This window comes from Prionailurus viverrinus, chromosome B2 (assembly GCF_022837055.1).
Source record: "Prionailurus viverrinus isolate Anna chromosome B2, UM_Priviv_1.0, whole genome shotgun sequence".
Taxonomy (NCBI): domain Eukaryota; kingdom Metazoa; phylum Chordata; class Mammalia; order Carnivora; family Felidae; genus Prionailurus; species Prionailurus viverrinus.
The window spans coordinates 17,675,576-17,703,083 of record NC_062565.1 but is presented as its reverse complement, the minus strand read 5'-3'; the positions used below and the strand labels follow the sequence as shown (position 1 = coordinate 17,703,083).

Genomic DNA, 27,508 nt, shown 5'->3' with positions numbered 1-27,508 from the left:
AATTTCTGGCTTAGAGCCACCCAGTCTATGGCATTTTGTTATAGCAGACTAAGTACGTAGTTCGGTACTCTGACCAAGAGTGCTGCCAGTGGGTCAATGTCCATCTAGAAGAAAGTTCTAGTGGCCTGCCCAAGGGCTCGCTGCCATTCTGTTCATCATGAAGGTATAGGGCTAGGGTATTGGGTACTTTAACTTAGTGCATACCAGGGCGGGGCATAGTACATGGCACTTAGTAGATACTCAGTAAATTTTCTTTTCCTCTCAGTATGAGTCAACATTTGATGCGCCTTCCAAGAAAAAAACAAAAATGTAATCTTTGGTGGCATGAGTGGATGGACCTCTGGTTCTGGGATGTTGGAGGTGATTCACCATGGTTTATACTCCCTGCCTGCTGTTCACCTCTGGTTCTGGCAGCCTCATTCTAACGGGGAAGCAGGATGGTAAGGGGGACTCAACAGCTCCTTCCTACCCAGGAACCAAGGATTACTCAGTCATTGGTGAATGATGTCATGTGCGGAGCACATGGGGGAACCGGGGATGTTTCTCCTAGAGAAAAGGGCAGGCAGTATAAGGGCTATTTTCAAATATCTGAATGGCTGCCTTTCTCAAAGAGTGATGAACTTTTATTAAAAGCTAAAGAAGACCAGAGTTTAGCTCAGTATAAGGAAGAACTTTCTAATAGTCAGAAATGCCCCAAAGGTGATGTGGATTCCTCAGGACCCTGGGGGTGCTGAACAGAAATAATGTGGACAATTATTCACTCATTTGTTCAACAGATATTTGAGAATTTACCGTGTGCCAGGCACCATTCTGGGTTTGGGGCCTGTACTGATGAACAAAACAGACAACATCCCTGACCTCATGAAACTTACATTCCAGTAGGAAGAGCCAGATAATAAACAATACACATAAGATACACATAATTAATTGTATGTTAGAATACGTCAGGGCTTTGCGAGCAGGGCTTGCTTCTATAGGGGTGGCAGGAATGGATAAGGAACTAGGCAGTTTTCTTTGAGATCTCAGTCCTACAATGCCCATAACGCAATGCATTTGGGAGTATACATCTTGAGGAGCCAGTAATATGGCACATGACAAGCTCCCTGAACCGACCAAACAACCAAAGTCGGAAGAGGAAGTTTTTATACTATGCCTGACACTTAAAAAAAAAAAAATCTGTTCATGTTCAATAGTATTTAAAACCAGTATAAAATTACTGTTAAAATCCTTAAGATTTTAGGGTCAGCTCTCTTGAGTCCCATATTCTATTAAATGCTTTCAGTTCTTCTGTAAGTAACTGTTAAAGTCTGTAACATCAAAACTTTATTACATTAGTTTTGGTAGTTTTTCTTTTCATAAACCATATTAGAATTTTAAGTTATCTCATGCTAAGCCCCGGCCAGAGGAAGCAAGGACTTTAACATAGAATCATATTTTACATCTTAAAAAAAACTTTTTTTAGGGGGCGCCTGGGTGGCTCAGTCAGGTAAGCGTCCAACTTCAGCTCAGGTCATGATCTCATTGTTCCTGAGTTCGAGCCCCGCGTCAGGCTCTGTGCTGACAGCTCGGAGCCTGGAGCCTGCTTCGGACCCTGTGTCTCCCTCTCTCTCTCTCTCTGTCTTTGCCTTCCCCACTTGTGTGCGCGCTCTCTCTCTCTCTCTCTCTCAAAAAGAAACAAACATTTCTAGGCATTTTTAGGAATGCCTAGAAAACAAAAGCCTAACCGCACCAAACTACTGCATATAAAGGATCTTCACGGGCTACTTACGGCCGGCATGTTTTTGACGATGCTCGGAAATAGCGTCTGTGGCTGTTTCTGCTGCTTTGGCGCTTGCAGGACACTCGTGTTCTGTGGTGGCTGGATGGACCGCAGTGGCTGGTGGCTGTTCTTCGGCTGCGGCTGTCTGACAGTCTGCTCGTTGATGTCCGGCAGAGGCTCAGGTTCTAGATCAACTAAAGATGGCTTCGGCTCTGGTGGTTGCACCTGCTTACTGTTTAAAGATTGTTTTGATTCCAGATGATGTGAGGAAGGGCCTAATACTTGACCAACTTGAAAATACGGGTGTTTCAGTGCCTACAAAAAGCAGGGAAATAAGAAATGGAAAACGGTCTCACCTACATGTATTGCACATGAACCACTGACCGGCGGCGAGCTCAGCATATAGAACTAGACTAGATAAGCTTCAAAGACTCAGAAAGCATCCAGTTTTCCCTTACGTGGTACCTTCAAAAAGAGGACTGGGAAGTAACGATTTAGGAAAGAAATTTCTTTTAAAAAGCAAAGTACAACATAGTAGGAAGAATGTCAAACTCACATGTAATTTTAACATCCAGGCAACACAACCGTTGTATTTAAAGATTCTGTATGAAAAAAAAAATCTAGCTTATAAACACTGGCCAAATTTGACGCGATTCATTCAAACTAAAATGCTAGATACTGATCATGGTCCAAAGGCATTAGGAAATGAGTTAAGAAAACCTATGTAGTTCATTTTCAACGGTTAACTTTATCACATTATATAAAATTCAGGCCTACACTTAGCCTAAGGATAACTACATACCTACTAGCAATAAAAAAATTCTAAGAAAGGAGATGACAAGTGAATATGTTTTAGAGTGTATTATAGCACTATATCAGATATTTATGGAAAGAAAATATAAATAATAAAAAATGATCACTGAGGGTTTTTTTTTTTAATTTTTAAAAACGCTTTTATTTATTTCTGAGACAGAGAGAGACAGAGCGTGAGCAGGGGAGGGTCAGAGAGAGAGAGGGAGACACAGAATCTGAAGCAGGCACCAGGCTCTGAGCTGTTGGCACAGAGCCGGATGCGAGACTCGAACCCACGGACTGTGAGATCGTGACCTGAGCCGAAGTCGGACGCCCAACCGACTGAGCCACCCAGGTGCCCCTGATCACTGAGTTTCAACTAGTTCAGTCAGCCACTCGCTGCTGCTGCATGGAGGCGGCGGGTGGAGTGGAGGACCCCTCAGGACTATCTGGGGACATGAGCTACAGTAGAGGTTCTCAACTGGGGGCGATTTGTCCCCTCTGGAGACATTTATTTATTGTCACAATTTGGGGGTGGGAGGCGCTCCTGGCATCGAGTATAATAACAGGACAGCCCTACAACAGAGGTGATCTGATCCAAATGTCGGGAGCACCAAGGTGGATGAAAATTGACCTAGAGAACGTCCGAAGTCTTCTGTGCAGCTCAGCTGTGGAGGCTGAGCCCCTTACCAGTAAGCCTGTGCCTGGATTAAGGGGGAAGGCTCCCAGTTCCGCTGTTTGTGTCTGTGTGGGGGGCGGGGGGAGGGGAGGGGAGGTGGGAGGGGGTCCTTGAGGTCGCCCAGCCCTATTACCCTGCACATCCTGCCCTAAGCTGGTCCCCACCTGTGTGTGAGCACAGCCCTGACCCACAGTTGGCTGCTTCTCAGGCCTGCAAGGGCAGTTTTTGGGGGGACAGAAGTAGCTCTGTGCATGGCCCCTGTATCCTACAACTTCCATCTCTCCCTAACTAGGCCTCCCTGCTTCCACTAAAAAGCAAGGCTATGACATAGTGGACAAGAAAGAGGTTAAGGGCAGGGAGGTGGATTTCGGCGGAGGCAGAAAGAGTTTTTAATTCTGCGATGTCCCCTACCACAGCTGGTGTCCGTGTTAATTACACTGACGTTGCTAAGTGGAGCTCTACAAACACAGACAATTTAAATACAGCATTGCGTGACACACAGAAGGCACTCAAATTCTGCATTAAGTCATATTAATTAGTGCGTCAATACTCCTGAATTTGAAATGGGCTAGAGAGAGAGAGAGAGAGAGAGAGAGAGAATCCCAAGCAGGCTCCACGCTGCCAGCATAGAGCCTGATGTGGAGCTTGATCTATCAACCATGAGATCATGACCTGAGCTGAAACCAAGGGTAGGATGCTTAACTGACTGAGTCACCCAGGCACCCCTTTCTGTGACTTTTTAACATGTCTCATGCCCATTCTTCTTTTTTAGGTAAGAGTTAAAGAGTTTTATTGCATTTTTATTACAAAAGTAGCCAATATTTAGAAACATTAGAAAATACACTGCCACATTTGTTAAAAAGATTTGTTGCTATTTGCCTTCTAATCTTAAGATTTTTATAAGAGAAAATTTTAATTTTATGTGATCAAATCTGAGCTTTCCCTACACAGAACAAACTGTTGGTCACCCGGGGGGGGGGGGGGGAGGGAGGAAATAGGGGGAAATCAGTGAAGGGGATTAAGGAGTGCATTTATCATGATGGGAAAAAAAAAAATCTGAGTTTTCCCTTTGTGGCTTCTTCTATTACTTCTATTCTCCTCTATTTCTTAGCCTGAGATCAGATACTCACCTATAATTTCTCTAGTTCTTAATAGTTTCGTTTGTCCTTCTTATTATTTAAACCTTCTGTGATTTACTTGAAAAATTGAGAAGTATGGTGAGAAATAACCTAAATTTACTTTTTTCCAAAGAATTAACTAATTGTCCCAGTGATGGTACCCCTCGCCCCCCAATTTGTGATGCCATATGTACCCTCTGCTGACTTACAGCTTTTGCAACTCGGAGCTGTCTGCCCATTCGTATGCTAGTACCTTCACTGTTGTAATTACTATCACTTTACAGATTGTTTTAATATTTGATAGGGCAAGCTGTCTGCCCCACCACTGTCCTCCAATTACTTATTCAAACCTGTCTTGACTATTCTTTCCCATTTGTTCTTCCAGTTCACCTTTCGAGAACATTTCTCAACCTTATTTCTGAATAATGTTTTGGTAATTCAGTTTTTTTTTTTTTTCTTATTTTGGAGAGAGAGAGTGCGAGCCGCGAGAGGGGTAGAGAGAGAGAGAAGGAGAGATAGAGGATCTTAAGCAGGCTCCATGCTCATTGTGGAGCCCAAAGCGGGGCTCGATCCCACGACCCTGGGATCACGACCTGAGCCCAAATCCAGAGGTGGATGCTCAATCGACTGAGCCACCCAGGTGCCCCTGTTTTGGCAATTTTAATACTGAATTTATATTTAAATAACAATAAGTATACGCTAAAGCTTAGATTTTTTAAATCTAAGCCCTTTGCAAACACAACCATGGCGTTTTCAAGACTGCGACTCCAGAGAACACCTGTAGGATGTAGAAGGGCTAGTCACAGAGGAGCCAAGCGAGGGTACCACCTGCTGCCCTCTGGTGGGGGCTGCAGAGTGAACAATATTCTAGTCCTATGGAGGGATGACACTGTTGTGTGGCGTGAACAAGGACCCACCTCTAAACCACAGGAGAGCACAGAAAATCTGTTTCCTAGCTGAAGGGACGCCTCTCTACTACCAGTGATGAGTTTCTTCCTAATTCTCTGTCACATGCCTGAATTTTTTTTAAATATATTTTTTAATGTTTATTTATTTTTGAGAGAGAGAGAGAGAGAGAGAGACAGACAGACCACGAGTGGGGGAAGGGAAGAGAGAGAGAGAGACAGAATTCTAAGCAGGCTCCAGGCTCTGAGCTGTCAGCACAGAGCCCGACGCGGGGCTCAAACTCACAAACAGTGAGATCATGACCTGAGCCGAAGTCGGATGCTGAACTGATTGAGCCACCCAGGCGCCCCCTGAATTTTTATCATTAGAGAAATTGATCTCTTTCAGCCTCAACCTCATTTGAACCGCCAGACACAGAACATCATTGGTGTGGCTGTCTTCTCAATTCTCCCAGGCATCTTGTAGGCCTAGAAATTAATTCATGACATATTGGATGCCTTAGGGTTTTGGGCTTACTTCTCTTGGTAAAACCCTGGTTGAGAACAGACTTGTCTTTGTAAATGAAAATATTCCTGGTATTGTAAACCCTCAAAACAAAAAGGGAAGGGAAGGGGAGGGGAGGGGAGGGGAGGGGAGGGGAGGGGAGGGGAGGGAAGGGAAGGGAAGGGAAGGGAAGGGAAGGGAAGGGAAGAAACACTGTACCAGGGGGATTCATCTTACCTGGCTTGCTGTCGGTCGCTTCTTTGGATCCCAATTTAACATTTCAGTCATTAGCTGAATAGCTTCATTACTGGCGTTGGGAATAAGAGTTTTTAAGTTTATAGGAACACACTGGGGAAAGCGGAAATTCATAGAGGATGCAAGCTGGTACCCTTCTGGCCAGTCACTCTATTTAGGGAATATATAAGTGGGTGGGATGGGAGAGCAAAAAAAGAAAAGAAAAAGAAAAGAAAAATGGTTTTTAGTAATCAATTTAAAAACACAGAAATAATATAAAATCACCGGTTTATGAAAATGTTGGTGTTGACTACCATAAATAGATGAAAGAATGAAACACCAGACCACGTATACAATTCAGTGCTACGGAGAGTATAGAAGGAATATAGAACTGTTAGGAAAAAGTGAGAAGGCACTTCTGCACTTCTATGAATTGCAGAATATCCAACTCTTGTCTGGTGTTTGGACCTTGAGGATGATATCCAGGTGACTTTGAATAAACAAGGACAACTGATATACAAAGCGGCTGATCATCCCAAAGACCCTTGTTATATGTTATATACATCCCATCCAGTGTTAAAAACTGCACATAGCTGGGAAATGACAAATTGCAGTAAATCTCTAATAACTGTTTACTTGTCCGATGTTAACTACAAGGCACATGTGAATACAATTAGGATGTAATGATAATGATACATATTTATTAAGTACGTATCAGAAAGTAAGGTCTAGCTGAATGCAATAGTTAATTGAAAAGTAGTCGGTTCAAGACATCACATGTCCAGGGCAGAGGTACATAGAAAGAAACACGAAAAGCTTAAGCGAAAATGGTCCAGGACACCTGGGATTAATGAGGCGATGCCAATGAACATTCACAGAACAAGTAGGAGAGTCTAAGCAAGGATATCTATGCAGTCAGCAATGCTAAATATAGAGTATTCCCTTAAGTTCTTAAAGGCAAGAATCTTTTCTTCTTTAGTCTGGTGGGGACTCTGGCTTCTCATCCCACCCAATTAAAAAAAAAAAGCATTATAAGAACAAATAACCATTAAAACATAAGCCTATTTGAAAATGAAAGATATCAGATAGCCAAGGTAAAAGTTATAAATAACCAAAAGTTATAACAACTTTTTTGTTATAACGAGAGTACTCACTTTTTTGGGAGTCCCTAAAACTTGGCAAATCTTAAAGATTTCATCGACCTCGCTTGTCCCTGGGAAAAGTGGTCTTAATGTATACAGTTCGGCCATTATACTCCCTACAGCCCACACATCAATGGGAGAGCTATAAACTGAAGATCTTAATAAAACTTCAGGAGCACGATACCTATGAAAATGGAAAACAAAAGAAAACAGGCCAATTTGACTGTGGGTTCAAAGATGGCGTGGCAGTAAGGTTCTATTCTGTTTGGTCACGCATTTCAACCAAGGGATCGTCATGAAGTGCTTTCTGTGCATCTGGCATTTATACAATGTGTTGGGGTTATGTTGGACGTAACATATCTTCCCTAACCACAAACAGTTGGTGGAGCTGGAGACAAATTTAAATGAAGTGTCCAAGTGGCCTAAGATAGGAACTCAAATGAATAAATATGGAAATAAATGCTGTAAGACACCGTTGGGGGTGGCGGGGAGAAGGGCTCTGAAGGGAAGCAGATACATTCTGAATGAGAACAGTTGTATAATTTTACCAAGCATTGTATCCATGCTATATTTATATGAAGGATAGAAAACAAAAGATTAGCAAAGATTGTCCCTAAGTAGTGTGGGTTTTTTTTCCTTCTTTTTACTTATCAGTCTGAAAGTGCTGATTCCTTCAACTGATTCCATTCCCTTAACTAACATGTATTTTCATGGAGAAAAATACACTATTTACGAGAGCAAAGCTACCTGGTAGGAAATATTCTCACTTCTCACTTCTTTTTTTCCATATTGAAATGTGTAGATTTTTCAGCCCAAATGTGTCACAGTGTGTGGTTTTTGTTTTGTTTTGTTTTGTTTTGTTTTTTGCTTCTATCCCAAGTACCTTTCTTTGACAGGTTTATTGAGATATAACTCACATAATGTCATAACAATAACATACAACTCTCCATTTAAAAGCATATGACTCAGGGGCTTTAAGTATATTCGTGGAGTGTGTAATCCATCATCACAATCAACTTTGACCATTTTCATTGCCCCCCAAAGAAACCCCATACCTCCCCCAAAACCCTGTATTCCCAGCGCTCTAGCTTTACCAGTGGAACCACACGCTTTCTGGTCCTTGGTGACTGGCCTCTTTCACTTAGCATGTTGTCAAGGTTCGTCCATGCTGTGGCACGTATCAGTATTTCATTCTTCTTCCTGCCGAATCGTATTCCATGATATGGCCCTAGTATACCTTATTTATCCACTCACCAGTGGACGGGTACTTGGGTTGTTTCCAAGTTTGGGGCTATTATAAGTAGTGCCGTTGTGAACATGCATGTGTAAGTTTCTGCGTGGATGTGTGTTTCCATTTCCCTGGGCTACATACCGGAGAAATGTGTGTGGAGTTGCTGGATCACGTAGTAACTGGATGTTTAACCCCTGAGGAACCACTGACTCTTGCACCATTTCACGCTCACACCAGTGATGTGTGAGGGATCCGGTCTCTCCGCGTCCTTGCCAATGCTTGTTACTATGCCTTGAGCTTTTTGTGAGATAAAATTCATTGTTTTGAATGTTTTGCCAAGTTTGGATGCTGAAAACAAGTCTCAATTTCATTCCGTTTCAGTATGGAACCTAAATTTACCCAGATGAAAACAGATACTCAACCTAAAACAGAACTGAGGTTCCCCATATCAATTAGTGCTGACTCCAGTCTTCCAGTTGTTCAAGAAAAAAAGAAAAAAACAACCTGAAAGTCTCTGACTCCTTTATCTGACACCCCACATCTGATTCACCAGGAAGTCACGGTTGCGCTGCTTTAAAAATACCACCTCCGTGGCCACCAGATCCAAGCCACTGTCACTTCCTGCCAGAATTACTGTAACAACCTCCTGCCTGGTCTCCCTGCTTCTTCCCTAGCTCCTCAGAAACCTGTTTTTAATACAGCAGTGAGAGGCATGTCAGATCATATCACACCTCTTCTCAATACCCTCCAGGGGCTCCCCAGTTCGCCCGCCCGGATTAACAAGCCACCACAGTCCTTACAATGACCTGTAAGGACCCATGAGATCTGGCCACTCCATACCCTCTCTCGCCTCATTTCCTCCTACAGTCGTCCCTATTCATTCTGCTCTTGGCAGAATTCACGCATGGCGCTCCCGTCTCAAGGCCTTTGTGCTCAACATTTTCTCTGCGTGAAAGCTCCTTCTTGCCCTGGCCTCTCCTTCTCAGCGAGAGCCTCTCTTTACAATAGCAACGTGCCCTGTCCTTCCCCTACCCACCCAACTCCCTGTCCCTCTCCATATTTTATTTTTCTCCATAATAATGTATCACCACCTGATTTACCAATATGCTTGTTTTTCCTGGAATGTAACACACACACACACACACACACACACACACACACACACACAGAGAGAGAAAAGTGCACGTATTGTAAGAGGGCAGCTTGATGGATTTCCACAAATAGAACACATCCACTGACGCAGCACCAAGTTCAAGAAAAACTGAGTGTTGTCAGCATCCCAGGAGGTCCCTCTCCCGCACTCACTGTCACTATTCACGTAACTGCTACCCTGACTGCTGACAGCATACATTAGGTTTCACTTTATATAAGTGGAATCCTACCATATGTACTTTTTTCCTGTTTGGCCTCTTGCTCTCCACATTATATCTGTGAGACTCAGTCATACTGTTGTGTGTGGCTGTAGGCTTTTCATTCTCGTTGCTGTAAAGCATTCTACTGGGTGAATATATTCCACTGCTCCTGATGGACGTTTGGGTAGCTTGCAGTTTGGGACCATTACATGTCTTCTGATGAGGATGTGCATGTCTTTCTGTTGGTAATGCATGACGTTTCTTGGTTTTTGGGTTTTTCTTTTTTTACATTTATTTATTTTTGAGACAGAGAGACACAGTGTGAGCGGGGGAGGAGCAGAGAGAGAGGGAGACATAGAATCCAAAGCGGGCTCCAGGCTCTGAGCTGTCAGCACAGAGCCCGACGCGGGGCTCGAACTCATGAACCGTGAGATCATGACCTGAGCTGAACTTGGATGGTTAACCAACTGAGCCACCCAGGCGCCCTGCCCCCCCCCCCCCATGATGTTTTTATTTGTTTATTGGATGTCATGTAAGCAGCATGAGACAGAGATTTTTTTTCTGTGACGTTCACTTCCGTGTTCCCTGTGCCTGAGATAGAATCTAGCACATAGTACGTGCTCAACAAATGTTTGTCGAATGAATGAAGCAATTAATGAAATCCTTTTTCCTTCAGAATAGTCATGACCCAATCCTTCTTTCTCCACAGAATGCAAAAGTCAGTTTTATATTTTGTTTTAAATACTCTATATGGAACCTCCAGAAAGCGATGTAACGATCTTTTGTGGTAAAATTTCAACACAGACATAAACCTCTACAGAATTGCATGAAACTACTCACCATCGGGTAGATACATAATCAGTATATGGTGGCTGTGATCTTAATTCCCTTGCAAGTCCAAAATCAGCAATTTTCACAAGTTCTGGGCCCATACAAAGCAAGTTTTCTGGTTTCATATCCCTATGAAAAAAACCTTGGGAACAGAGAGGGAAAACAATAATTGATCATCACGTTTAAACATACTTGAAACCTAAACAAAATATAAGTGAACTTCTCTGTTGTAATTAGGAATGTGAACTTAGGAAAAAAATAAACCCTAACTATTCTCTAAAAGGTGATGATGGCAGGCACCCTGCGTTCAAAATATATTGGCAAGAAAGTTCCCACTGTACCTAAGGTCATTAAAAATTCCCACTTAACACATATTTCTATTTGTGAATCCGGTAAGTTCAAGCACTGAGCTAGACACTGGCCACATTATGATTATCTCCATTAATTTGCACAACCACCTTAAGGACGTATTATGGTCACTGCTGTGCCGCAGATGAGGAGGGGGAGGGCAGAAGAGAAGGAGCCTAATCAAAGCCCGAGGAAAGCTGCATATTCAGGCTGACGTCACTTATTTGAAAAGTCCATTAAACGAAAACGCAACTGCACCCACTTTAGCCAATTCTTTCATTTGCAGTTGTGTTATTTACCAGCTCAGTTCTCCCCTGGTAGCTGCTTTATTGAAAAGCCCAATAATTATAATGGTTATTTACCAGTTCAGTATGTAAAATAAACGGTGACTGAAGCTGAAAGGCAGGTCAGTGAACGCGAGGCAGAAAACCCAGGAAGAAGGACATGAAAACCCTCTTCGTACATTTCTAAGGGCCATCTAAAGCACGCCGGTGACACACGGGTGGCCTGTATTCCAATGACCTTGGGAGGCGGGAGAGTCAAGAGGGGGCCTGGTCCCTTGTAGGATCCGCTGTAGGTGATCATTGTGGGAGCGGGTTTCACGTAGCTTCAGCCTGAACTTTTTAAGCCGAGTTTTAAGCCTAAACTTTTCTAATTCCTTCTAAGCCAGTGCGGGCTCGACATTGGTGACATCACAGCAGTTTTGTACCCAGTGTCATCTGGTACTTCTTACTCAAAATAGCTGTCGAGATCCATTTCACAAACTTCCAAGGGAAATACACTGCACTTTTTTTTTTTTTTTTTACCGCGGAGACAAGAACAGGCACACAGGTGGTGGTGAGTCGACTGACATAATCCGTAAAATCGTAGAGAATCAAACCAATTACATATTTGTACAGTAGAGGTTTTCCCCATTCTCACTAATATAAGGATATTGGTAACATGGTCCTATTTTAACTAAAATATTAGTGTTATGTTGGGACAGCCGCTGTGTTAAAAATGTTTGCTCAAAGTAGTACATCTGAGATGCTTGTCCGCTGTAGCAAGAATAATGTAGCTTCTGTAAAAATATCTATTGTTCTTGGAGTCTGGCGTCCCCAGTCACTGTCATCAGTTGTGGAGCCAACTGCACATCATTCGTGTTCTTTACTTTTAATTTGTCAACCCCCAGGCCAACTTCTTCCTGCAATCTCTTATGCTCTGACGTGGCTGGGAGTTCCTCCTATAGACCCAAGGAATCTAAACCAATTTTATTCCTAACCTAAAAAATATCAGTAAATCACAAAAGTCTTTCCAAAAATCAAATAACTCATAATGCTTTTGATTTTTCCGCACATTGGTTTCTACTGGCATAAATTAACTCAGGCAAATATCACGAGTTTCCATGCTGGTCAGTATTACAAAATGGGCTGAAGATGGAAAATCCATTATGAACAGTTAAAATAGCATATGTCCTCTATTTCCATGTAATTAATAAATGACTGGCTTTTACCAGTGGGTTGTAGTATGTTACCGTAGGTTTTAGACGTTTAAAGGACCAAAAGGTGGGATTCAGGAATGTTCTGACAATGCTTATGTGGAATACATAAATAGCATTTTTATCTATTTATTTAAATGCTTATTTATTTTGAGAGACAGAGAGAGAATGTGTGCTCACGTGAGTGGGAGAGGGGAAGAGAGACAGGGAGAGAGGAAATCCCAAGCAGGCTCTGCTCTATCAGCACAGACCCTGATGCGAGGCTTGATCCCACGAACCGTGAATCCATGACCCGCACCGAAATCAAGAGTCAGCTGACTCAGCGACTGAGCCACCCAGGTGCCCTTAAATAGCATTTTTAGATATTAAATTATCTCGTGTAACAGTTAAAGGGGAAAGTTTCTCCTTTCATATCTTCTCATATAAACTATGGGATGAAACGTGAAAGGAGACTGATGCTGGTGATTTCCAAACGCCTCCGTTCAGAACGCAGCGGTGGTCTAGCACAAACCCTTCCAATTTAATATCGGAACATCTAGTGATTCTACACAAATGTTCGCTAAAAACTTTCATACTAATTATGTTAACTTTTTGGACTAATTATTTTGGTTTGATAGGTATATAAAAGACTATAAATGAAGATCACATAAATGAGACATTCATAAAAATAAGACCAAACACTTTCCTTAATTTCACTCAAAGAACAGAACCGGCAACAATATGAAACACAAAGAACAGAAACAACCAAATGTAAATACTAAGGAAAACTATAAAACACCATAGCATGGGCGCTTTAAACTATTTAAACGGTAATAAGGAGTCATGTGATCAAAGCATTCCGATCTTTTCCAAAAGAAGAGCATTTTGTTTGCTTTGTTTTCATTTCCAAGGTAAAATCAGGGCAGGCGATTATAGGATGGGTTTATTGTAACTGGGACTAACAGCTGATGATCAAAGTGTTAACAAATTCTGCTCTGGAGGAAGATAGTTAGAGATTACAGAAATACCATTGTATATAGTAGGCACATACTCCGAAGTTGTAGTTACTCAATAGAACGTTATTTAACAGTTTATGTACAATTCCTGTACGTGACCTCGTGACCTTGACAGTCATCTAAAGAGGCAGGGAAATGAAATTTAAACCTACCATGTTTGTGGATGAATGCCAGTCCTTGTAATATTTGATACATAATATTTCTGATGACTGACTCAGGGAACAGCTTGTCTCTGTGAAGACACGAACAAATAAACAGTCAAACAGTCGTGTAACTCTGTTAACCAACCAACCAAAACAAACAAGAAAGGAGATGTTCTTCCTCCCTCAGAGCCCCTGTTAGCCTCATGATACTGGTTAAAGGTAGCTCTATAGCTGTTGAAAGGTTGTAAATTTGAAATGTGACCATTAGAATTTTTGTTTGTTTTGATGTTCGGTAAAAACTCAAACCCAGTAATGAATGTATCTGCACGAATATTCAATAGCTAAATTTTAAACTGTCCCAAGAGAAGCAAAATAAATTGGAAAACTCCTAATAGTCAAGTAAGCCAGGTGTGCAAATCTGTGTGATAGAGGCTTTAAGAGTTTTAGGGGCATAACTGCTTCAGTTCTGTATTGCCTACTGGTACTGTCCAATGGAAAAATATATTAAGAGCCACAAATGAGAAACACTTATGTGTTTACTTTTTTTCTAGTAGCCACATTAAAACAAATGACACAGGTGAAATTAATTTTTAACAATATTTCATTTAGTATCTATACCAGGTATCATTTCAACATGTAGTCAATATAAAAATTATTAATGAATTTACTTTTTTTTTTGGACCAAGTTTTCAAAGTCTGGTGTGTATTTTTATTTTACCTTTAAAGAACATCTCAGTCCAGACGAGCCACGTTTCAGGAGTTCGAGAGCCACATGTGACTACTAGCTACAGTATTGGACGATGCAGCTTTATATGGTATTTACATAAAGACCCTAATAAAGCCTAAATTAAGACTGAAACATATGAGTTGTTAACATGAATTAATTCTCTTTGACCCTGAAACCAAGCAGTGTTTTAGAAGTAATCATTTTAAGCTTTTAAAGCTCATCATAATTTCAACATTTTCTAACATCTTTATCACAGCATGATTGGGTTAGAGTGGGTTTTTTTTTAATGTTTATTTATTTTTGAGAGAGAGAGAGAGAGAGAGAGAGAGAGAGACGGAGAGTGAGCGGGGGATGGGCTGAGAGAGAGGGAAACACAGAAGCTGAAGCAGGCTCCAGGTTCTGAGCTGTCAGCACAGAGCCCGACGTGGGGCTCAAACTCATAAACCGTGAGATCATGACCTGGGCCCAAGTCTGATGCTTAACGTTTGACTGAGCCACCCAGGCACCCCTGGATTTGAATGTTTATTCAAAATGCTCTCAACATATGGAAAATGGCCTATTTCTGAATATTGCATTGTTAACTATATTATATGCTCATGTAATGTTCTAAAATATCTCACCAAATGGGCTGAAAACACACAATAGAGAAAGATACACACTGATCTTATATAAAGCTTGAAAATACTATTGATCATATATTATTGAAATATTTTTTTAAGTAATTTATTTATTTATTTACTTATTTATTTATTTATGTTAGTAATCTGTACACCCAACATGGGGCTTGAACTCACGACCCTAGGATTAAGAGTCACATGTCTTTCCAACTGAGCCAGCCCCATATTATTGAAATATTTTTAAAATACATTTTAAAAGAAACAAAATATTTTTATCCTTGCCAGCAATTTAAATTATATAATGAATGCTACAAATTAAAGGTACAGTTATAGCATCAGAGCAAAGGTTTATATATATTGGCCTTCAGTTAAAATAGAAAAAAAGATTACGTGAATAAAAAAGGCTTTTAAATAAACTTGATCCTCAAAATAATGCTTCAGGAAGTTAAGCTACCAAAAACAAAGTGTAAGAAAGCCACTTAGCCTCAAATAGCTCTTTGCCATGTACAACTGTTGTTAAATTTATCCCTTTTACATTGAATAATCATCAAACAGTATCATTTTTATTTCCACTTAATTTAGAAATCATGAACTAAATCAGAACTAAATCATGAAATTCCAAACTTGACTATTTTTATTGTTCCTTTGCTATCGTATTATCCACTCAGCACAGATTTATATATTTTTAAAATCAGATGAAAGTATAACATTTTAAATATTTATATTTACTTAATATCTTTTTTTAAAAATATCTTTTTCGGGCGCCTGGGTGGCTCAGTAGGTTGAGTGTCCGACTTCGGCTCAGGTCATGATCGGGTGGTCTGTGAGTTTGAGCCTCCTGTGGGACTCTGTGCTGACAGCTTAAGAGCCTGGAGCCTGCTTCGGATTCTTTGTCTCCCTCTCTCTCTGCCCCTCCCCCACTCATGCTCTCTCTCCGTCTCAGAAATAAATAAACATTTAAAAAATTCTTTTTAGGGGCGCCTGGGTGGCTCAGTCGGTTAAGCGTCCGACTTCTGCTCAGGTCATGATCTCACGGTCCGTGAGTTCGAGCTCCGCATCAGGCTCTGTGCTGACAGCTCAGAGCCTGGAGCCTGTTTCAGATTCTGTGTCCCCCCTCTCTCTCTGACCCTCCCCTGTTCATGCTCTGTCTCTCTCTGTCTCAAAAATAAATAAACATTAAAAAAAATTAAAAAAAAAATTTTTTTTAAATATATCTTTTTCTTCCACAACTATATCTCAATATATCATTTCATACATTTTAAAGAGTATGGTTATTAGAAGCCAAACATTTAGGACTATCCATCATCACCTGATTAAAAAACGATTTTGATTTTTCAGTATTCTGGTCCAATACGAATCCATTTACATGTATAACTTTTATATTACGTTTCAATGTTACATAATTATAATTTTTATTTGTTTTTTTATCCATTCATAGGCATTTTCATATTCATTATAATTATCACTTTTAATGACTACAAAATAATCTCATCAGTATGATACAGTATAATTAACGTATTCTCCCCGATAGTTATTTCTTTTAAATAAAAGAGAGGAGGGGCGCCTGGGTGGCGCAGTCGGTTAAGCGTCCGACTTCAGCCAGGTCACGATCTCGCGGCCCGTGAGTTCGAATCCCGCGTCAGGCTCTGGGCTGATGGCTCAGAGCCTGGAGCCTGTTTCCGATTCTGTGTCTCCCTCTCTCTCTGCCCCTCCCCTGTTCATGCTCTGTCTCTCTCTGTCCCAAAAATAAATAAACGTTGAAAAAAAAAATTTTAAATAAAAGAGAGGAGTGAAGCATGGTATAGCCATTTAACAGAACATACTAACAATAGTAACTGAAGATTATGTATCAGCAAAACAAAACACTTGTAAGTGAATCAATCAAATAAAAAAGTTATCACCACTAAAACTGAAACTAAGTAAAAAAAACCATGCAGGCCTGTTTCCATGGGCCAGAAAGAACTGGAGAAAAATAAACACTGATTTGAGGGGTTGAAATTTTCTTTACCATTATTTTAACTGCTATTAATGATAGGACATTAGCCTGTGGAGCATAGCAGGCATTCAATAAGTATGTTTTGAAAGAAGGAAAAATGTGATTAAAGAAAAATCCACTCACCATCCTTAAGGATTACTTTGAGTGGGTATGTATGTGTGTATGAAAGAGATACAGAGATAGCAATCAGCATTCCACTGGGAAGTGTGTTTATAAAGTATTATAGGATCTTTTGTTGAACACCTCTGCCTTTAAAAGCGGGTCCAATGGGGGCGCCTGGCTGGCTCGGTTGGTTAAGCATCTGACTCTTGATTTCCGCTCAGGTCGTGATCTCATGGTTGGTGAGATTGAGCCCCGTGTGGGCTCTCCACTGTCAGCGCAGCAAATAAATAAACTTAAAAAAAAAAAATCAAGATAAATATTTCATATAAACACACACACTATCTATACTTTTTGAAACAAAACCTGGGGCGCCTGGGTGGCGCAGTCGGTTAAGCGTCCGACTTCAGCCAGGTCACGATCTCGCGGTCCGTGAGTTCGAGCCCCACGTTGGGCTCTGGGCTGATGGCTCGGAGCCTGGAGCCTGTTTCCGATTCTGTGTCTCCCTCTCTCTCTGCCCCTCCCCCGTTCATGCTCTGTCTCTCTCTGTCCCAAAAATAAATAAACGTTGAAAAAAAAAAATTGAAACAAAACCTGTCTACAGTTGAATGCTCAGTAATAAAACTGGCCTTGGGCAAAATTGAGAAAATTTTCATTGCTTCATTACTCTCTCCGGCACTTTGTGAAAGGTTCATGAAAGAAGGGAGGAAGGAAGCAGGTTTCATGAAGGGATCTAGTAAGTTCATTTATTAGAACATTTAAGTGAATGCTAAGACTTGATTTCCAAAGAAATCCTCATTTTAATTTCTAAACGTGTGAAGAGAGAGAGCTTCAGTCATGTGCCACAAGCTCGGGGAGGTAAATATTTTGCTGGTAGCTACTGGTCTCATGTGGGAGATTAATGTCCATTTTACCTGCTTTAAAAAAAATGTTTACTTATTTTACAGAGAAAGAGAGAGAGAGAGCATATGAGTCGGGGAGAGGCAGAGAGAGAAGGAGAGACAGAATCCCAAGCAGGCTCTATGCTGTCAGCACAGAGTCTGACACGCGGCTCGATCTCATGAACCATGAGATCCGGACCTGAGCTGAAGTCAAGAGTCAGACGCTTCACTGACTGAGTCGCCCAGGTGTCCCTACCTTGACTTTTATGAGATGACACCAGAAAAATGGTGGCTGTGTCATAGCTGGTTCTTCTTCGAGTTATGAGAATATCAGCTAATTAGTTTAGATTCACTCTCGGGGTGACCAACCCTTCGTGCTGTAAAGTGTGACGTGTTGAAGGGATCCAAGGAACTCAGAGAGGAGGTAACAGGGAAAAAAATCATGGTTTTTGTAAAATAAAGACATACCTGTCTTTCATTAATTGATAGAGGTTTTCTTTCATATATTCAAATATAAAATAGAGATGATCATTTTCTCTGATAACTTCTTTTAGTTTGATCACGTTGGCGTGGTTAAGCTTCTTCAGAGACTGCAGCACAGCAAATACGCAATAAAATTCTTAAAGCCAAGTTATAGAAGTTGGCAAAACCTCATCAGTGCTACCTATGATAATTACCTTAAGTGATCTTCTGAACTCATTAATGAATTAAGTTTCAGTGTCTACAATATTTTACATGACTAAGTTAAAGTAAGCAGTGATTGTTTCCAGTAATGAATGGAAGGGCAAACATAAACAGTTGATGTTACCCACCAAACGTTTCAATCTGTCACTTTTGTCTCTCCCGTCTATTCAACAGGTTTAACTTTTTTCTGACTTAACTGTGTGACATTCCACACAAATGTCTCCACAAATGTATCCAGGTCATACAGCATAACGTAGAAAGAAATGGTTTGTAGTTGTTAAAAGTTGTCTTTCCTTTGATAGCATGAAGGAAAGTGCTCTTTTAAAAGTGAGAGTGTATACTTTCAAATATGAGGGTAGAGTTATTTTCTGTTCTCCACTGACATTTGGATGGGGAATGAGAAATTACTTTACGTAGGAAGATAAAAAAAAAAACATAAGAAATACAGTTATCTTTGGACTGCTTCCTACAAAGAACAGAACAACCCCTTCAGCAGCCATCTTCAGAAATGGGACAGGGTGAGGCAGAGTTAAGGCCTCCTTGGGTTCTTTCCATCCGTAGGCTTTTTACCTTAACTTCTCTCAAGTTCATACATTCGTCCCAAGAATAGAACTTTCTCTTCATCCTGAAATAAAATAAGACAAGTTTAGTGTACAGGGACAGGATTTCCAACACCAAAAACACTGTTGGCTTTCTTACTCTAGTTTCCATTTTGGGCAAGCTATGATCTCTCTCTTCCTCCTCCTTTAAAGGGAGTCACCTCCCTTCTGTATATCTCAAGGCTGTTTGGTACAGGTTCACACTTAACGTCATACCTGAAATTCTGCTTTAAACACAATGGTGAAAGTATTACCATTAATCTTCCTTTCTGGGTGAATTCTCGCATGTCTCTAATCAGTTGATTGTGTTTTTCTAACAGAGCCTCTTCCAAATCTCTTTCTAGAACTTAACAGATAAATATGAAACACTGAGGTGGAGAGGGGAAGGAAGTCATAAATTTTGGGAGCAAATGTAGTAAAATAATTTGATCTGACAAATTCTGTATCATTACCCCAGCTTTAAACAGGAAGCCCATAAAGTTAAGTGATTCAAGTCAATAAAAATCCAAAAGTAACCAAACCTTAGAAATAGCTTTCTTTTCAAAAAGATTTTGTTCTTAATTTTTATTCTTGAAGTATAGTTGACATACAATGTGGTATTGGTTTCAGGTATGTAACATAGTGATTCGAAAATTATGTACATTATGAAATGCTCACCATAAGTGTAGTCCCCATCTGTCACCATACAATGTAACTACAGTATTATTGACTATTCCCTTTGCTGTACTTTAAAAAATTTCCACATATGCGTGAAATCATATGGCATTTGTCTTTCTCTGACTTATTTCGCTTAGCATAGTACTCTCTAGCTCCATCCACATCGTTGCAAATCACAAGATTTCATTCTTTTTTAATGGCTGAGTAATATTCCTGTGTGTGTGTGTGTGTGTGTGTGTGTATAATTATCACTTTATATATATAATTTATATAAATTTATGTAAGTGTAAGTATATGTATATAAGTATATAAGTATATTTGTGTATACTTATATATAAGTTATTATACAAAATATATAAATTATATATAAAATACATAAATATAATAATATATACTTATATAAAATATAATATATATTATATAAAATACAATAACATATAAAATTATATCTAATATATAATATTTATACATATATATAAAATATATATTATATACTATATACAAATTATATATATAAATTATATACTATATATAAATTATATATATAAGTTATATATATATATATATAATTATCACACACCCACACATACATATATACCACATCTTCTTTATCCATTCATCTATCAAGGGATACGGGTTGCTTTCATATCTTGATTATTATAAATGATCCTGTGGTAAACACAGGGGTGCACGTATCTTTTTGAATTAGTGTTTTTCATTTTTGTGGGGTAAATACCCTGTAATAGAATTCCTAAATCGTATGGTATTTCTATTTTTAATTTTTTGAGGAACCTCCCTACTGCTTTCCACAGTGCCTGCACCAGTTTACATTCCCACCAACAGTGCACAAGGGTTCCATTTTCTCCACATCCTCACCAACACTTATTACTTCTTGTCATTTTCATTTGAACCATTCTGACAAATGTGAGGTGGTATCTCATTGTGGATTTGATTTGTATTTCCCCGATGATTAGTGACGTTGAGCATCTTTCCGTGTGTCTGTTGGCCATCTGTATTTCTTCTTTGGAAAAACGTCTATTCAGGCCCCCTGTCCATTTTTTATTTGGATTGGTTTTTTTGGTGTTGAGTTGTATAAGTTCTTTATATATTTTGGGTATTAATTCCTCATCAGATATACTATTTGCAAATATCTTCTCCCATTCAGTAGGTTGCCCAGAAATAGCTTTCTTGAATTTTGTTCTTCACTTTCCCTCTTCCATCCCAGTGTTACCATTAGGGATAAATATACCAGAAGTAATAAAGTAATAAAGGCAACAAAATAATTCCACTATATACACCGCAGGTAGAAGTTGTATTTTTACATGAACAGATTTTTAGTCACCGTGCAAAATGGGACACGAGAAAAAAGAGGATTCACGTTCTAAAAAAAAGTTTCCTCGTGTATAGAAATTACAAGGCTGGATTATGAAAATAAAGACCCTGTATGCCTTGCTGCTTTCATTTAGTAGTATAATCTCCTACTGATATGTTCTAGAAGATTCTCAGGAAGCTTAAGTCGTCTTTATTGATTAAACTAATTCCTGTAGGAATTATTCAGAGCCCTTACAAGAGTGTCGTACACAAGGGTAAGGAAGTGAGTAAATGAATGCAGCACGCCACGGTAGCTAAGAATGTGGCCTATGGGGTATCTGGGTGGCTAGGTCGGTTGAGCGTCAGACTCTTGATTCTGACTCAGGTCATGATCCCAGGGTTGTAGGACTGAGCCCACATCAGGCTCTGCGCTGAATGTACACCCTGCTTAAGATTCTCTCTCCCTCTCTCTCTGCCCCTCCCCCTTGCTCGTGCACTCTCTCTCTGTCTCTGTCTCTGTCTCTCTCTCTCTAAAGTAAATAAAATGAAAAAAAAAATTTTTTTAAGAACGTGGGCTGTGGCATTGCCCTGCTGGATTCAGATCCTTGCTCAGTGGCTTACGGATTGTGTGACCTTGTACAGATGGCCCATTGACGATTCTGTGCCTCAAATTCTGTAGCTGCAAAGTAGAAACCACTGCCTATGAAAAGGTTATTGTAAACTGCTTCGTTCAGCACTCAGTAAATACTGGATGGTCTTGTTTTTGCCAATATCTGTGATCAGCGACAATAAGACATGAATGGCATCACTGCTATTATTTCTAAAATATCCTTAGTGGATCAGAATTTCATTTATACTCATTAAGGTGCTATGCCCATCTAATCATCTATTCCCAACTAGTCATCTTTTTTTTAAAGTTTATTTATTTTGAGAGAGAGAGAGCACATGCAAGCAGGGGAGAGGCTGAGAGAGGGAGAGAGAAGAGAATCCCAAGCAGGCTCTGCACTGTCAGCACAGAGCCTGATGCGGGGCTTGAACTCACAAACCGTGAGATCATGACCTGAGCCAAAACCAAGAGTTGGATGCTAAACCGACTGAGCCACCTTGAGTCCTCCCCTCTCCTCAAATGTAAGCTCCTTGGGGACACCCCCACACGCCTAGAGCAGTTTTTGGCATACAGTAAGTGCTCAATAAATATTTACTACATGAATGGATGAATTTCTGTGCTCACAGATGGGCTCATGAGGAACTATCCCACAAACAGGAGACCCTCAGAAATAGAATTGCCTTTCAAGTCCTTAAAAAGTAGAGAGTTTAATAAATAGTTTACATTGAATGAGATAAGAGGATCTTACTGCTAACCACGAGAATGATTGGTGTTGCAGCTTTTTTTTTTCTTAAATGGCAGCAGATAATACAAGGTGATCCATAATACATGTGATCCATTTCTAGCCACTAAGATGTAAAATTTTTTCTTAACGTTTATTTATTTTTGAGAAAGCATGAACGGGGGAGGGTCAGAGAGAGAGGGAGACACAGAATCTGAAGCAGGATACAGGCTCTGAGCTGTCAGCACAAAGCCTGACACAGGGCTTGAACTCCCGGACCATGAGATCATGATGTGAGCTGAAGTCAGACGCTCAACTGACTGAGCCATCCAGGTGCCCCTAGCCCAGACCTGTTTTGAATGCAAATATTCAGTTACCTATAGGCGCCTTAAAGCTACTATGTCCACAAGTGAACCCAGCTTTACCGCTAAGCCTGTGATTTCCCCTGTCATGGAGAATGGCACCACCACTAGGCATTTCAGCAAGAAGCCCAGGAGTGAGCCCGGACTCTTCCACGTGCTTTCCTCCTTTCCGCCATGCCCAGTCACCAGTTTCTACAGAGCTTGGCTCCTAAATGTCTCTTGAGTGCTTCCACTTCTGTCCATACCCAATGCTATCTTCCTAGATCCGGTCACCACCACCTCTAAACACGAGGACTACACCAGCCTCCTGACTGGCCACCTCATGTCCAGCCTTGACCTCTTTGATCAAGTATCCGCTCTTTTGCCAAAGGGACCATTCTACAGCAGTATTGGATCGTATCGACTCTCCTGCTTAAAATCCTTCATCGCCTTCTAGTCAAGCTACACGAACTCATTGCCCTGGCTTTGTGACTTCACCCTTTAGCCTCATGACCCTCCTCTGCCGCACTCAGAACCTACACTCGGGCCACCTACCCTTCTTTCAGCTATGCAGCCCACGCAAGCGTTCCTATTCTCTTGCCTCCCGGCCATCATACATATTATCCTTGCTGCTTAGAGCATTCTTCTCCCTCCTCTTTTTCTTGGTATTTTTTCTCCCTCACTCTTGAGATCTCATTTTCTACGGGAAGCTTCCAGCATATTTCTCCAGCATCACTTCTCTGTGCTCCCCTGGGACCCATTATTCCCCCATGAGAAGACTTACCATATTTTATGTCATAATTTGGCCAATCTGTTGGTTTTCCTCACTTACATTGTAACTCATCTATCTCATTCCCATTTCGGCCTGAGCACCAGTGTGGTGGGAGCTTAACAATTAATGTGCTGAATGGACATTTAACTTTTTCTCAAGCCTTCCACATGACTCCTCCTCCTTCTCATTCATTTTTGCTGTGTCCTTACTTAAGTTAGGAACATGGTCTAGCACATGGTTTGACTATCGAAAAGCCGCTCTTTCTTTCCTCTTTACTAACACAGCTCAGGGTACAAAATGCTCAGCGAAGTAGTCAGCTTCCCAGCCTCCCTCCCAAATAGCCGGGTGCTCTATGTGACACGCTTCCGGCCAATGAGAAGTAACCAGAGGTCTTCTGGATGGAGGTGAGGCGCCTATTTTCTGAAGACAACAGAACTTAGGTCTGTGAAAACAGCATGCACAAGCTACTAGCCCTGGGCTGCCTACCTCCAGACTTTTTATTATGTGAGAGAAATAAATCTCTAAGTTACTTGTTAAGTTAAATGCCTGTTTAAGTTATTTGGTTAGGGTTTGTTTTTTTTTTTAATTTCAAACCCCAAAGCATTCCTAAATTATATGCATATGGCCTCTTCTCAGCCCTCAAATGAATTTGACTTCTTACAGTTTTAGATGCCTCAGTGCTTTCAAGGCTCTACTCAGATCTACGCAGGTGAGGCCTCGTTCCCCATTTTACGAACTGGGACCGTGAGACACACACGTGATTTTGCCACCCGCAAGACACGATGAGCATTTTGTAAAATAAAAACACCGGTAATAATATTGCATGATTCCACCGAGCCTCATCTCCGTCCTCATGTTTTACCCACTTCCCGGAGGCCACAGCTTTCGTGAGTTGTATGTGTTGCTTTCCAGGTCTTTCAAACCATTTTATATATAAATTTACATATAATGAAGTATTTGTGTGAGTGCATACAATTATTTAATTTACAAATAGGGATGATTTCATCTCATTTTGGCTAATACTTATCCCCCCCTTTTTTTTCTCATTGCATTAATTAGGTCATCAATGCAATCTTAATTAGTAGAAATATGGCAAGCAGTCTGGCCTTAAAACCAACTCTACTGGCAATACTTCTGATATTTTGACATAAAGATGATGCGGCGTATAAGTCTTATCAAGTTAGGGAAGTTTCTTTTTATTCCTATTTGCTAAGAGGTTTTTTTTTTTTTTTTTTTTTTTCCCCAGTCATGAATGGGTATTGAATTTTACTAAACCCACTCGGTAAATATTTCATTTCAGTTATGGTACATTGTACATTTATTTGATAATAATGGCTACTGTCAATATTTTATAAAACTATTTCCTTAAACATGTAATGTTTTAGATCATGACATTTTAGAGTTTTTAACGCTTGATGAGCATTTGTTAAAGCATTTAAATTTCAAATTGCCATCACTTGGCTGATTTGGCAATTGGTCTCCAAGACTCGTTCTGAAGGAAGGTAACAGCCACGTCATGAGAATATTCAAGCGACCCTCTGTGGAGGCCCATGTGAAGAGGCCACTTCTCAGCCAGTGAGTGAGTGTTCTGGGCTAAACTGTGCCCACCCCTGCACACAAACCCATATGCTGAAGTCCTAACCCCCAGCACCTCAGACTGTGACTTGATTTGGAAACGGACCTTTACAGTGGCAGTGAGGGTAAAATGAAGTTATTAGGGTGGAACTTATTCCAGTGTGACTGGTGTTCTTACAAAAGGGGGAAATTTGCACACAGAGATATGCACGGAAGGAAGATCATGTGGAAGACAGACAGGGAGAAAATGCCATCTAGAAGCCAACGAGAGGGACCTCGAACAGATCCTTCCTGCATGGCCCTCAGAAGGAGCCAAGCCTTCTGACACCTTGATTTTAGACTTCCAGCCTCCAGAACTGAAAATCTGTACATTTCTCTCGTTTCAGCCGCACAGTCTGTAGCTTCCGCTTTGTTACAGCAGCCTATTTATTGGCTACATTTCCCCCCACCAAATCCACGTTGAAGTTCTAACTCCCAGGAACTGAGTGTGATTGTATTTAAAAGACAGACTTGAACGAATTAATTAAGGTTACGTGAGGTCTTTAGGGTGGGTCCTAATCTGATATTACTAGTGTCCTTATAAGGAGATCAGGACACCTTGAGAGGACACAGGGAGAACACGGCCATCTGGGAGCCGAGAAGAGAGGCGACGGAAGAAACCAACTCGGCTGACGCCTTCATCTCTGACTTCCAGCCTCCAGAGCTGTGAAGAAGGCAACCTCCTGTTTCAGACACTTGGTCTGTGCTCCTTCTTTATAGCAGCCCTAGGAATCTCATCTAGTGAGCCACCTTCGAAGTGGACGCTCCGTCCCAGTCCAGCCTTCGGATGACTGTGACTCGTGAGACACCTGGAGCCAGAACCGTCCAGCTAAGCTCCCCCGAAACTCCTGACCCACACAAAGTGTGAATTAATAAAGGTTTGTTCTTGTTTTAAATCACTAAGCTTTGGAGTAACTTTTTTACGTATAATAGATACGAAATACGATAGCTTAAGAAGGTAAGTAAGTTGGGGCGCCTCGGTGGCTCAGTCGGTTGAGCGTCCAACTCTTGACTTCAGTTCAGATCATGATCTCACGGTTCATGGGTTCGAGCCCTGCATCCAGCTCTGTGCTGACAGCCTAAGAGTCTGCTGGGGATCCTCTCTCTCTCTCTGACCCTGCCCCCACCCCACCAAATCAATAAATAAACTTTAAAAAAAAACATGATTAAGTTAATAATAGTTAATTCTATCTCATTGGTAAGCTTAGGAAAGTACCATACGCCATTCAGAACTCGACTGGTCCTATGAATACCATCTTTCAAGGCCTATTAATTTAAAGCAATCATATGCTCTACTCTGTACTCAACTTTAAATTCTAAACACTTTCCAAACATTGCCTTCAGTTTCAGTTCATATTTCTCATGCATAAAAAGCAGAGCACTTATATTTTTCGATCATTAATGTAGCCGGACAAACCAGAAAACTGAAACAATGTGCGTGGGGAATCTCGTTTGGCAGTGTTTCTCCAGAACGGCAGTCCGCATTAGCCAAACAAGCATGGGGTCCGAGCTAGACCTCTCTCTAAAGAAAAGGCAAAGAAAGATCAGACGTTCAAAGTCGGCCGCGTCGCGCACGGTACCTTTTGATGGCCACCAGCTCCCCAGATTCGTTACTCTTGCCCATCAGAACGCTTCCATACGTGCCGTCCCCCAGCTGCCTCATGGTTGTATATCGGTTCATCTCGGAAAAATAATGCAACAGAAGTTGTTGACTGAGACGACTCCCTTGTTGAATATAAACGTAAGTGCTTCCTTATTCGTCTTTTTCCCTTGGACTGTTGTTGCTACACTGGTGACAGCTGTGTCATCGTTAAACACAGGCTCTTGCCCAAGATTACGTAGGTTCATGAAATACAGGAATAAGGAATCTGGCAAGGAAACAGTGCTTTCATTCTTACGAACACCCTATAGAAGAAAGAAAACAACAAGATGAATAAAAGGAATTTTCATTAAAGAATCTCTTCAAACATCTCCTGGTAACCTAAGCACGGGGAAGAATTATAATATGTATGCCAGTATGCTAACCATTTGTCAGTCAGTCCTTTGTGCTACGTGGAATGGAGTTCGCGGAAGCAGACTGGTAATACTCATTTATGAAATCTTCATTTCCATGGCACTGTGTTATTTATCCCATGAATATTCAGTAAATACTGGCTGAATTTGTATGATTCCTTTTATACTGAATATAACCTACATTATTCCAAATCAGGCACTGGAAAATCACCATCTATTCTATATCCATTCTTTGAATCAGTTTTTGCATCACATTTACTTGGCCCATGATCCCTTATGTGAAACTCCTGGGCCAGCTGTACTCGGAATCCAGGAATCTGCACATTTTAGAAAAGTCATATGGTTGGGGCGCCTGGGTGGCTCAGTCGGTTGAGCGTCT

At 40.8% G+C, this 27,508-nt stretch overlaps 1 protein-coding gene and 1 long non-coding RNA gene across 5 annotated transcripts in view; one reads left to right on the top strand and one right to left on the bottom strand.

Moving 5' to 3' along the window:
- Positions 1-25,988, top strand: part of LOC125165314 (uncharacterized) — a 31,696-nt gene extending 5,708 nt beyond the window's left edge. The window contains exon 4 of the long non-coding RNA XR_007152060.1: positions 24,166-25,988. This is a non-coding gene — a long non-coding RNA (uncharacterized LOC125165314). The remainder of the gene's footprint in view (positions 1-24,165) is intronic.
- MAK (male germ cell associated kinase) overlaps positions 1-26,812 on the bottom strand; it is a 47,198-nt gene extending 20,386 nt beyond the window's left edge. For all 4 annotated transcript variants that reach the window (XR_007152059.1, XM_047858032.1, XM_047858031.1 and 1 more), the window contains exons 1-8: positions 26,697-26,812; positions 19,065-19,119; positions 18,279-18,400; positions 13,500-13,579; positions 10,537-10,669; positions 7,126-7,297; positions 5,975-6,142; positions 1,769-2,074 (exon numbers count right to left, since the gene is read on the bottom strand). Coding sequence is in view for 3 of the 4 variants with exons in the window: in XM_047858032.1 (XP_047713988.1) it covers positions 1,769-2,074; positions 5,975-6,142; positions 7,126-7,297; positions 10,537-10,669; positions 13,500-13,579; positions 18,279-18,400; positions 19,065-19,119; positions 26,697-26,797 (1,137 nt within the window). In the remaining variant the exon portion in view is untranslated. The remainder of the gene's footprint in view (positions 1-1,768; positions 2,075-5,974; positions 6,143-7,125; positions 7,298-10,536; positions 10,670-13,499; positions 13,580-18,278; positions 18,401-19,064; positions 19,120-26,696) is intronic.
- Positions 26,813-27,508: the final 696 nt, after the last annotated feature.